This window comes from Gallinula chloropus, assembly GCF_964237585.1.
Source record: "Gallinula chloropus genome assembly, chromosome: 5".
In the NCBI taxonomy this organism is placed as follows: Eukaryota; Metazoa; Chordata; class Aves; order Gruiformes; family Rallidae; genus Gallinula; species Gallinula chloropus.
Genome location: NC_140090.1, coordinates 72,795,581 through 72,808,865, shown reverse-complemented (window position 1 = coordinate 72,808,865; position 13,285 = coordinate 72,795,581). Strand labels below are relative to the sequence as shown.

At 42.0% G+C, this 13,285-nt stretch overlaps 1 protein-coding gene across 1 annotated transcript in view; it reads right to left on the bottom strand.

Annotated features, from left to right (window-relative positions):
• Nucleotides 1–13,285, bottom strand: part of PLEKHS1 (pleckstrin homology domain containing S1) — a gene marked incomplete at both ends in the record, with an annotated part of 15,928 nt that extends 2,643 nt beyond the window's left edge. The window contains 11 exons of the mRNA XM_084265119.1: nt 646–747; nt 831–1,040; nt 2,287–2,402; nt 3,713–3,823; nt 7,331–7,426; nt 8,104–8,211; nt 8,858–8,933; nt 10,270–10,404; nt 11,697–11,803; nt 11,909–12,000; nt 13,255–13,285. Coding sequence (XP_084121245.1) covers nt 646–747; nt 831–1,040; nt 2,287–2,402; nt 3,713–3,823; nt 7,331–7,426; nt 8,104–8,211; nt 8,858–8,933; nt 10,270–10,404; nt 11,697–11,803; nt 11,909–12,000; nt 13,255–13,285 — 1,184 coding nt within the window. The remainder of the gene's footprint in view (nt 1–645; nt 748–830; nt 1,041–2,286; nt 2,403–3,712; nt 3,824–7,330; nt 7,427–8,103; nt 8,212–8,857; nt 8,934–10,269; nt 10,405–11,696; nt 11,804–11,908; nt 12,001–13,254) is intronic.

Below are 13,285 nucleotides of genomic sequence, written 5' to 3'. Positions count from 1 at the left end.
ATGGGTCCCTCTCTGTCTGTAGGTTCTGTGTTGTCACCCTTCACAAGGACAGACAGGTTTTATTAAGTACTGTCACCTCTTTCCACAAATCCCCTTTTCCTTCATAAGACTTAAGTGTACATACAGGAGTACAGAAGTCAAATAAATGGGACTTGAAGTCTATCCCTTGTGCTTCCTAATATTTGGCTTTATCACCAATAGCAAAGGACATGGCCACCTATACTAAAGCCTGCAAGATTTTTGGTCGAATGGCCCAATTTACCCTATCACAAGATATATCCCCTCGCTGTATCTCTGAGACATGCACCGTGGTTCACCAAATCAGAGGTAAAATTGACTAGCAATAATGAGGGATTTCACACCAATATTAGAAGAATAGCTTTTAGGGTGGGACTTCCACACTCATTACTACACAGCATGTCAAGGGATCTCAATTCCATAGAGCCATTTTCAACAGCAGTTGAAAGAGGAACTCAAGCACAGGGAGAGTAAGAAAGAGCAGAAAGGAATCACTGAAGTACCAGCACACACTGACCTTGCCCTGTTCTGCACTGCCAATACTGTGTGTGGTTGCACACTTCCATTCCTACACCAATTGTCTCATTAATATCTGTCAGGCACCATCACAAACCATCCAGAACTTACCATATCTGCCCTGCTGCTTCGATAAGCTTTAGGTAACTGTTAATATCAGCCAGGGGGACAAGTATATCCAACTTCTGCAGCTGGGTCTTATCTGTAACTTGACTGTGAGAGAGAACATCAGAGATCAGTCATGCTCTACCAGTACCTCAATGGAAATCCATAGGGGAAATGGAGAAGACACTTACTTAAGCAATATAGTCAACTGCACCACTGATAGTGGTAAGGAATTTTGCCTTCTCTGAAGGGTTGGCTGCTGGCTGGTACTGCTTTCTGGGAGCTGTGTGTCTCTGTTTGCTTCCAAGTCTCTTGGACATGCACCATTTTCTTGGTATTTGGGAAGTGACAGGAGCCCATCACATTCACATGTGAGCTGGCAACTCTCATCCAGCAACCTACTGAAGAGGAATGGTGATAAAAAATGGACTGGTTTGGCCATTCCACATACCCTTGATGCGTTTGAAGCTGGATCAAACAGCCATCAGTGAAGCAAGGAATAACAAGTTCTTGTAGAATATCCAGTGGACAAAAGTACAACTAAGTAAAATAAACTCCTTCTAAAAACAGACCACGAATCCCAAAATAAACCTTTTAAGTACTTGAAGACCATTTATTAAGCCTGAAAACATTTCAGCTAACAACATGCCTTGACAAAGAAGCTGAGTACAGATTGTTGGCCTTGGCTGTACTGGCTTCTGCAGGGATGTAATTCTGTCCCTTGGGAGATGCAACTCAAACATGCTTGAATGCTCTTTAGGTTTATTTGATGAGCTTTTATAATGCCAACTCCCCTCCACACCCCAAACAGGACTGGGGTTAGTAGCAAAAGCTGCTCTTGGTATATTTTAACTCAGATAGCACAGACTTGTGAGGTTTCTATAGTAATTCCTTCCAGGGGCCCTCAAAGACACAGATGAGCCTGAGTAAGTCTATTGGAATAAACTGGTTTGTGGGTCTGCATTTCCAATTGCCTCTGACTACGTGGCAAAGGACTTGACTGTCTGTAGGTGGCAGGCCATAGCTATTGATGGTCCTTTGGTTTCACTGGGTAGCACACTTTAGTTTATCATGCTGTACGGTGGAGATTGTAGTTTCCTTGTGGCACTACCACCGTGACAGAAAGTTCACGTTCTTCTTTGTGACATGCCAAACACTGTGCCTGCAGCAGTGCACAGCATCAGGCACATTCATTGCAGGGGAAAAGGGAAAGAAAACCTCCTCAGGATCACATAACTTCTTACTGGACAAACAAGGACCTAATGCCCCATGTCAGCCTTTCTCTTGTAACCACTAGATAACGCTGCCTGCTTTGTCCAAAAGGTTTCTGGAGTTTGGCTGCAGTATCTGAGTAAAGTGCTGGACCGTTACGTCAAGTCTAGAGAAAGTATGAGTCAACAATAGTCAGCATCCTATAGTCAGAGCCTGTCTAAATGCATGAGTGTGCAACATGAGTTAAAATTTCATGATGATGAGTTTGAATTTCACTCTGGTATTCCCACAAGTTCTGAACTTTGTGAACCAGAAGGACTCATTCAAACACGATGCAGAGTCTAGATCTTGTTACGTGAATACCACAAAGAGCAGCTCTATCTGTACCACTATGTCACTTTTAATTTGAAAAAATTTAATTAAATTGTTACTTACAGGGATTTCATTGGCATATAAATGTTCTCCTTAAATGGGTTTTCCTGCACCGGGTTCTCTTGCACAGGGACATCAGACTCAGCTGTAGTTTCGGGCTTTGCTACTTCAGTGCTGCACTGTTGGAAAGACACAGCAACATACGATGTAAATATCTTAGGAAGAAATTCTTCCTGGTGAGGGTGGTGAGGCCCTGGCACAGGGTGCCCAGAGAAGCTGTGGCTGCCCCAGACTCCTGACAGGGTTCAAGGCCAAGTTGGATGGAACTTTGGGCACCCTGTGGTAGTGAAGGGTGTCCCTGCCCATGGCAGGGGGTTTGGGACTGGATAGGCTTTAAAGTCCCTTCCACCCCAAACCATTCTATGAGCCTGTGATTCTATTCTAGCTTCGCCTACAGAAAAAAAAAAATCTTAATTTCTTTTTTTTTTTTAGAGCTTATGCTGTTTAAACACATTGGCTAATACAGCTTGGCTGTCCCTGTGTAAGTCACTTCCCAGAAACCATGAGCTAGAAATGTGGTTGAAACTTAGAAGTGAATGTTATCTGGTATTATTACCCCTACCATTTGCTTCCCTTTAAGGCTAGGACACAACCAGCTGCGTTCTAAAGTACTACCACCAAAATTTGGGTCATTTTAACTTAAGCAAGTTGAAAAAGACTCTTGTATTTGGATGTGCTTAAATCACTCAGGTTATATGACAAAATCATATGGCTAATGTACTTCAGTTAGCTGTACAGGCTTTGGAAAGAGGCAGAAGACCGACCAGTTAGCTTCCCCTGACCACTAACTGCATTGGAAGCCTAGAGAAATCACCTCCCAAATTAGATGCCAAAATTTAACATTACCAATATTCCTCCAGCTCCTTTCCTTCACAGTGAAATGTCAATACCAAAATGTTTCACAGTTATTTTTAAAGCCATGTTTTGATTTATGCAGCTTACTGGTGCTTCTACAGTATTATATTTTAAAATATATAATGGAATATAATATAAAATTGTATTTTAGAATATATAATGGAATTCCAACTGAGTTGGAAGGCAACCATAAGGATCATCAAGTCCAACTCCTGGCAACTTAAAAAAACCCAATTTAAATAAAAATAATTTACAGCTATGTTTTAGAAATTAAGTTTTAGAAATTGAAAAAAGATGTCCTATAATACAATAGGCAAAAGCCATTTACAATGAAACAGTCAACTTGGGGAATGTCAACAAAATCAGCAATGTTTTTGTCAAAATGCCACTTTCTACCAGAAAGATTGTCTGAATGAGTCTAGTGGTTTTTCCTTTTATAAATGAAAGCTCTATCACCTACTGCTTTATCTATGGATTTCTTTTGCAAGATACTAGTTCCTCTTTGGCTCATTACATGTCTCATGTGTCCTTGGAGCTATTAACAAACCAGCAGAACTCACAACTGATGAACTACCTTTGCTAAAATATTGCTGGGAGTTTGGTAATAGTCTTCTTCGTCATTTTTAATGTCTTCATCTGTATCTGATGACAGCTGAATTTCCTCACTTTTCCTCAGATTCTTGTCCTGTTAAAAGAATGGGTATTTAGCAGGTTACAGATTGTTTTAACATGTATTTTTCAATTACATGGAGAAGTAGCAGAACCAGCAAATATGCAGAGAAAACATTGGAAGACGTGTTTCTTCTTGAAGAAAGATGTTCTCAGAGCCAGTTTGCTTTAGAAACAAGGTTTCTGTAGTTGTGCTCCTACTTGTACTTTTGAGACCCACCACATAGGGACAAAACTGGCCACTGATATTGGTACTTCTCATGGATGAATTTGTGGCAACCAGGCAGTTGCAACTAACTGCATATTCACTGCCTGTTATTTTGTTTAAAACTCAGGTGGGTTAAACACTTCATGTGTGACTCTGTCTGTATTTAGGGTCACTTGTGTTGAAAAGATTTTCTTTTTGCACTCAGTTCTAAAATCCTCACACCAGGAAAAAAAATTGTAGATAATCTAGAAGTTGATCTGGAGATATTTGTCCTTTTCAAGCACTGTTTAACTGCTATCAAGGAAAGAATGAATTTGGGGTTTCCCTCACTAATGAAAAGTCTATTGACTCATACTTCCCCATGAACTAGAACATACCCTAGAGGGATCAAGAACTGGCATTGAACCCTTTGCATCCTGAGCGATTCTCTGCCTTCACAAATAACTGAAATACTAAGTTTGCAGCAATTAAGTCAGTCAAGGATAAATTAATCCTCCTGCCAAGTTCACCTCTCTAAGCCACAAAGATAAACTACTCGTTTTTATGTCTCCTTGTTGACTTCACCATAATGAGGAGTATGGTCATTAGTATTTTGCTGCCTCCCAATACAATTCCCCATGCCATGTTTGTGATGCGACTGGTTTTTATCTCTCCACTTACAGCCTTGGTTTCCATGGTGATCGTTTTAATAATTGCTAAATATGCCACAGAATATATTGCTGTTTTCAAGGTAAATTAATTACTCTCTTACATATGAAGAGAAGAAACTGGCATTGAATAAAAATTAGAGCTGATTTTTTGCTCCTTGTTGGTACAAATGACATAAAAAGCACTTGCTGTAGGAATGAGAAGAAACCTACAAATGGTCCTTCAAGAAGTGCATAACATATCCCCAGAAGAAATGAGACTGGTGCTGTGGTAACGATGTAAAGTCATGAATGGGTTTCCTAGTGACTTTTCAGGGGCTTTGGGTCAATCAAATGAGCAAACACTCAGGGAAAAGGGGGAAGAGAAGGTGATTTTATGAAGTTTTGAGATCCTTCAGTTTCTAGGAACTTTCAGAGAGGAGACAGCACTCATCAGTTTCCCAAACCGAGCCTCCAATCACTGACAGTGGCTACTACCTTTTGCCAAATGCAGTGTCCCCTCTTGGTACCACTGCAGGCTATTGGGACAACAGGAAAAAGGTTAAGCTGCAGCAGCACTGCATTTCCCTACAGCTGTTTGCTGACATCTCAGTCCCTCCAGATGCTTTCCAACCAGAGCAATGCAGTTAACTAACCTCAGTGTTCAATAACTCTCAGACATACAGCTAAGCACGTTCTTCAAGTCTCTATTGAACCAAGGTGTGGATTTACATGAGAGAGAACAAGATGATGGAGAAAATTGTCTGTAGCACCAGATGGAAACGATACCTGGAGAACAGCTCAAACTCAGTGATTGTTAAGTTTTAGGCACCTAAGGGAAAGGGTCAAACAAAAGATAGGTGTTGCCTTTGGACAGAGAAACTTCTTTTTCAAAAACCTAGGTGTGTCTAACAGATACTGAAGCCAGACACCTGGTGAAGATGCCTCAGTGCCTACAATAGAGTAACAAACATTACAGGGTGATACATGTCAGGGCTCCTTATTTTGGGGAATTTCAGGTATTGAAAACTGTGTGTCAGAACAGCTGATACTCTATTGCTGAGTCACATGTAGCTCAAAAATGTGGGTTGAAAGGGAGTCAGGTCCCCAGGCCGCTCCTGGGTGGCTGTGTCCCTGCCTGCATGGCTGGACTCAACTGAGGTTGACAGGCCTGTTTGCATGGGTAATGGCTACTGACAGAGAGCTGAGCCTGGGCAAGGGAACCACTGATAAAAATAAAATGAATCAGGTACTAGAAAGGCAGAGTCATACTTCTAACAGGATGCAAATTCAAGGGATTACTGTGGAAGTCAGCTGTCTAGACGTCACTGAGCAGAGAATAGATCCAGAGATGTTAGTAGATGCTGAACTTATGAGGCAAGGGAAATATTTCTGTCGAATGAACAAGTAATTTTGTGTTGTGTTAGGTCTACGGCAAACTATTTATTTTCACACATGCTTAAACAGAAATATAAGCTTCCTGCTTCAGGGTAAAAGGATGAAGTTCAAATTCTTTATCTTTTAACTCTTCTGGTCAGCCTGTCCCAGTTTGAACAGCTGCGTACAATAAATGCTATCTGAGGCACCATAAGTATAAGAAGAATTAATGAATGAGACAGCAGAGGCATGTGTAAGAGACAGAGACAAAGCCTTGGTGTGCATCCAGAGCAGCACTGGATAAAACTGACTATGAGTTAATTCAAGGCATGGCAGAAGTCAGACTCAGAAATGAGCTCTTGCAGCTTCATGAAGTACCGTGCATCAGCTGAGCTGTGCTCACTGCCCATGGCATTACAGTGCAGCTTCACCAATTTTCTCTACTTTCCACTAAATTTAGCTGTATTATGTCATACTTGCTGCCAGCCCGTACACATGGATGGTGACTGCAGCACATGATTTACCACCCTGTGATAGCAGAACAGAGCTTTTCCTTGTATCTCAGCCATGCTAGATCATAGTCCAATGTATAAACTGCTAATAAAGAAGGGTTTAAACTCAGCTGCCAAACTGCACACTGGTCTGGCAGTGCCTTGGTTGTGCTGTCTGTTGACTCTGCTGCAAAGGCAGTCATCCAGGGGTGCAAACCATCTGAAACTGCTGCAGGTGTTTGTTGAGGGGACGCAGGTCAGAACACTTAGCCAAAAATACACAGGAAAATTCATCATCATTAGCTTTTTTCATCATTTGTGCCAGATATGGAAGCTAAATTACTTGAAGTTATTTATGCTTACAGAAGGTCAGTCCTGAGGTGTGCCTCAATTTAACAAGCCCTTATCCTGTAGTTCAATTACATTATTCAGTTGCTGCTGGCAGAGCCTGCAGAAAAAAGCCATTTAGGAAGACTGCAGAAACGTGATGGGAAGAGCAAATCCTCAAGCAGTGTAACTTGAGCTTTCTTGATCAAATTTGTGAGAGCTACCACAAGTTGCAATTGCTGCACAGAAGAAATAAGGATCTGCTTCTAAGAAACAAAGTAAAAAAAAGGGGTTTCCAAACAAGTTCTCAGAAGGCTATTTTCAGTGCTAAACAAGACAACAGACTATATTTAGGAAAATTTCATAGTGAAAACCAATTCAGTCTGCTGGGGAAGTAGATGAATAACCTGTAGTTAGAGATACTCAGGTGACATAAGAGCCACTAGTCACTTCTGCTGACTGAGCAAGTCAAGAGCAGTTTGATTTGTTCTCACCAGGTTTAGAGAAACTCCTCTTGGTCGGTCACACTGAGCCTGATGAAGGCCAGGATCTGAATTAGGCCTGTTCTTGTCTTCTGAGGCACCATTCTCCTGTATACAATAGAAAAAAGTTGACTCCTAAAGGTGCTTCACCCGCATTCAGCTTCCTCCAGCTGGTCAATTTACACACAACTTTGTGACTGGAGAAAACCAACACTCCCTTGGCTTATATTCAGCCTGTCACCAGAGGACAGGGATTGCATTTGCTCTAAGACAGCAGTAATGCTTCCCTCCCTTTCTATTTAAATATTGAGGGTGACAGTCTGGAAGGCACAGAGGAACTGGACCTTAACTCCACTCTAGGCTTTACAGCCTGAAGAGAGATAAAGAAAAGCACAGTCATCAAACAGGAGGAATGTGGGAGGCAGCTGTCAAAAGAATCATCACATGGCTTTGCAAAGGCATACAAAGCAGATCTGCAGGGGCTTGTTTTATGCACACTAATCTTTACCAGTCAGTTAAGACAGCCAGTGAATAGTTTCTCATTGCCATCAACACCTGCCTTTACTTACACATAGGCTTTCCTCAAAATGCTCTTCCTTTGTGGGGAATCTCTGATGTTATAATCCAAGTCCTACTTGGGAACCCCACCAGAGAGCACAGACCACCCAGGGAACCCATTGCACAAGCTCTGAACAAATTTTGATGGAAAAAAGCAGCTATACAAATAAAATTCCACCGTCACCCCTAGGAGCAAGCTCATTATTAAGGATGGCTAATCTGTTTACCTTCTGGTAACTTTGCCTTTCCAGGAAACTGATTGTATCTACAGAATTCAAGGCAACTGGCAGAGAGAAGGACCGGCTTCTGTCTTCTGGATTTGGAAGATCTCGGTTCTAGGAATAAGGTGACAGCAGTGTAAGAAGGAAGGCATATAGTGAGCGTGGACTACAAGGCACCAACCCATCCCACTACTCTAGTAGCTCAGAGTTGTCTACATGGCATTTTTCAGGCAGATATAAATTTGCCCTGGTTGCACTTCGAGCTGAGATGAAGCTGCAGGGATGCAAGTAGCTTAGTGCACTGAGTCTGAACTGCTAGGCTGACAAGATGCAGAAACTTGGGCCTGAGCTTGAACTACTAGAGCTTGCAGCTGCTCCTACACTGCCAGACTAGATGGGGATCAGTTTGTGAAACAGCAAGTAAATACAACCAAAAGGCACGAGGTAACAATAACACACGTTTTCATTCAGATGCATCAAAGGGGCGATCCATTGCCTCATAATGTCAGCCACCTCCTAATTTCCATGTGGCTTCATCTTCAAAGAGATTCAGACAATGTAAAATCACCCCCAGCGCAGGCAGACTGAGCAATGCCTGCTTAGTGCATACAGTCAGGGTACAGGATTGATAAGAAAATGAATTTCTGATTAAGCAAGGCAAGACTCAGCTTGCAAGGCCAAAATCAGTGGAAATTCTTTTGCACAGGTTTCCAGTGAAATGACAAACTTCTGTCTAAAATCAAGAGCAGTAATGTGTCACCTGTGGGCAGCATCCTCCTCTCTTGGCCTCCTCGCAGACTGAAGATATCGTAGAGACCCAGTCCTCAGTTTCCTGCCTGTAGGTTGGAACCACAGAAGTGAAAACCTCACAGGTAAAACACAAAGAAAACCCATTTGCCAAAGCACTTCCTGCTCTAGGGCCCAAACTAATGCTTCCTGAAACCCAACAGGGAAGATCTGCACCCTTCTTTCAAGGAAGGGCTCAGCCAGATGGCAAAGTTTGACCTCAGGGAGGTACAGCCCAGGTCTGGGAGTGAAAAGGTATATGGGAGGCTGTGTGTATGTGCAAGAGACACAGAGAGGGGGAGAGAGACTGAAAGGTGGGATGCTGCTTTCTGCTTCATTTGCTGTACGTAACGCTGCTCTGCCGAGTCCTGCCACAAAGACAGTTAAAGGAGGCTTGGGAATGAGTTTGGGAAAGCAGGATAAGAAACACACCATGAAAGGACCCCTGGTTTATGCTTGATTTATTCGGATTAATTCTGGAATGCTTCTCACTGACCGTGGGGTGTGGGAGCAGTGCCCTGGGGGAAGGCGTGGAGTGCCACGCTCAAGTAACACACAGGTATGTGTTTTTCTTCTGCACTTATCAGCCTTTCACACATCAGCTGCTCTTCTGCATAAAGGCAGAAAAATCCCTGATGTACTTGTGACTGGGAAACCACAGAGAAGAAGCTGGGGAGCAGCAACAGAGGAGCACTGTGCCAAGTGTCCTTTTCTCATCTAACTGAGCTTTGGATGATCACCACCACAGAAGCAGTTTCTGCCCTTTCTGAGGACTGGATTGCAGCCTGGGAGAGCAGGGAGCATGCCACCTTGCTGCAGTAAAGGCCCTAGTCGTTCCTTCTGGAAATTTTCCCCTCCAATCTACTTCCCTTGATTAACAACCTACTTTCCAGGGCAAGATTATTTCCTGTGATTAATCCATAAAGAGCAGAAGCTTTCCAAACTCCTGGGAGCTGCTGGGTGAGACAACAAAGCTCTCTGCTCTCCCTTGACCCTTAACTGGTACAGTCTGACATAGCACTGCCACACTGATGTACTGCTGCTGCTATCCCTTTTCCCGGCCATATGATCCTGCTACTTTCCCATGCTGGATGTTTCAGCAGTGTGGCTGCAGGGAAGGTTAGCTCACCTGTTGGAATGAACAAAAATTAACCTGGCCACAGGGGAAAAAAAAATTAGCCAAAAAAAGAGAGCAGTATTCCTTTGGATCAACCAGCTGAATCGTTTCATCCCAGAGCTGCACCACCAGTAGCTGAGGCACAGGAAGGGATGGGAACAGTTGCTAAGGAGTGGGACCTTGCTTTGTGGCAGTGACTCTGTGTTACATTAGCTTAGCTGTAATGTCATATAATGTCATATTGCATTTGCACATCTTTCTATGCCTACCTGCTGCTCCCAATGAGGTAGTAACATCTCTTTCCAGTACGGATGGACATCACCTGTTCAGGAAGGCATTTAAACATCTTCCTCACCATTTCCATAACTTCAGAATTACTTATGCCAACTTCAGTAGTTATGATTCTGTTAAGATAACCATATGAAACGTGCTATATATCTATACATACACACATGCACTCACACACATGTGTATTTTACGCTATGCACAGCATAATATCATGAGATCTGTGTGGTAAAAGGTAAAGATTTTTCCACAAAAAACTATTCTCAAGAAAAGAAGTGCACACATTCAAAACAGATGGCCTTTCAGTGAAGAAAACTTTCAAGCAAAACCATGGAATCATCTTTTGCAGAGACTCACATTCAGATTTTGGATTCTCATGTCTGAAAAAAGGGGTTGTTTGGTCTAACACAGAATCTTGAAAATAAATGATAGTAAGAAAAATTCCTGTCAGTTGCTCTTGAACTACTATAGAACAATAACTTTGATTTGAAACTAATTGTACATTAATAGTATTTTAATGGAGGGAAAGAGGAACAGACAGGTAATACTCTTAATGGATAGTTAAGTGTAAGCACTACTTCTATTAATTTCCAAGAAGTTAAATTAGTAAAAATAGTAATAGCAACAACAATGGTAATAGAGTAACCTGATACCACTGAGTGAACTGGAATTGTTTTTCAAAAGGTTCACAATATAAATCCTTTTAATGAAAGAATCACAAAAGCAACATGAGTCCAGCGATGTCCATGCCCAAACAGTATCAGGAGCATTAAGCTCCAGATCTGACTGGTAAAATCATTACATGTATGTATACCATGAGGGTGGTAGTATAATGCTGATGATACCCAGCCTTGCTGCAGTAGGGATGAAAAAACCGACCCAAATGAGCCAAGAGCTATTCCTCAACACAATAAGAGGCAGTGGGACAGCCAGGAGAAGCCCAAAGGGCTATGTGAAAGCCAGGAGACCTCTGCCCAACTTGCAAAGCACTCTGCAAAGCCATCAGGTAGGAAATGCTGTGTGCTGTGGTTAAGAGTAGTGTAGCCCATCCTTATTGCATGTGAGTGAATGCACAGCTCTGTCCTCACAGCAGATAAAATATCTTCTGCTACAGGAACACAGCTTTTGGGATCACAGTGTTGTGATGTGAGCCAAGATGTCTGGTTTGCAGATACCCCCTCACCACAATCACTCACTTCAACGTATCAGATGTCATCAAAGCAATTTAGGATTTTTGCTTCTACTTCTATCAAACACTGTCAGTTGCACCCAAAGCCTACAGAAGCCCAAGGGATTCTTTTCTGGACTTCAGCAGGATTTGGATGAAGAACGTCAGTCAGGAACAAGTGCCTGTACAATCAGTGTTGATACATGATTTACAATAAAAAGGTGAAGCATTTGAGTTACATACTGATCGACAGCTATGGAGCCTTTTATGTTCTGGCCTTTTAGATACTTGAGGATGTAATCGCCCTTGCTGGATTTGGACAGGATGAAAAAACGCCTTTTCCAGGAATTCTGCCAAAGAGAAAGCAATTTGTCTCCCATTAAAATTCAGGATAGCAGAAATAACAGAAGCTTGTTGAGGGATTCCTGGAACATGACTAATCTATGCTAGCATACCTGTGAGCTGAGAAGTTGAAGGGGTGGTGATTTGATGAAGAATCCGTGCTTGCAGACTCCACCTTCAGGGCAAAACGTGTCTTGAGTTCTCACTAATCAAAGAGAAATGAAGAGCACTTTTACTTAATCTGTTGCCAATTTATCTCTTAAAAAGACCTGCCTGAACTGGAAATTGTTGCCAAGTGTTGGGGTTTCTGTGCTTAAATGGCCACAAAGCACATTACAATTAGAGAAGACAAAAACAAATCAAGGAGATAAAACATAGGGCCAGCCCATACTTCCCTGATGCCAGTGATACTGCTGGCAACTGGCCCAAACTGTAAACAAATGTTAGTGACAGTGTAGGGGACTTGGAAGATACCATGAGCCTTTGTCATATTTAACCAATCATTTAACTTCTGGAGCCTGGTCTCATTTAACTTCACAATTAGTGTTCTGAAAACCAGTAACCAGCTCCCTAATGAGATCTGTAAATGGCATTCAATTTAGACAGGTTGTAAACATGACTAGGGACAGACCATCTTACAATATAAATCATAATATGAGCGCAGGAAAAAGTCCTACAGCAAAATATGAACTAAAACCTTGGGGCAAAAAATGCCTGAAAGCATTTGTTCATGACCCTGCATACTCTCTGGCCAGCTGTAGTTTAACATTGGCATTTTCTTATCATTGGTGGTTTTGTGGTCAAAATCTCAGTTTCATTAATACACCCAAGGAAAGGAGTGTTATTTCATTCTCTAAGATATAAACCACATATAGGAAATGTATGGAGCTTATAGAAAAAGTCCCATGTGTGGTGCTCTCTTAGAAGCCCAGTGACTGAAAGGAGCAGAGTCAACCTCAGTTTGGATCTCCCAGTGAGGGACAGTGGAGAATATATGAACGTTCTGGGAAATACAACATGACCAAATTGTGTAGTGATGCAAGAAATGCTTGATTTCAGAGGAGGCAAGGTTTCATGATCAGTGCCCTGGAGACACTGACTCTATCTTCCAGTTCCCAGCTACTTTTTAAGTTTTGTCCTTTTTTTTTTAAGGATGTTTTTTACAAATATCCGTTCAACCTCCATGTCAAGGACAAGAAAAATTCTGTTATAAAGAGAAATGCTGCACTTAGGACAGATTCTTTAAGGAAGCAAGCAGAGAAGCAGAATTAATATGCAGTGCATTAATTAACTCCAAATTTTTCAGCATTCTATTTTCCCCTGTTTTTCACCTATTGTTTGCCACACAGTCCTTGGCAAGTGGAAGGCAAAGAGAATGGTATCATATGTTGTTGATAAGCATGGATCAAAACCTGATTTGATCTTATGACTGACAAATCTAGTGAATGAAATTTTGTACCTCCAGAATTTCTTTTACTTGCAGAAGCCAT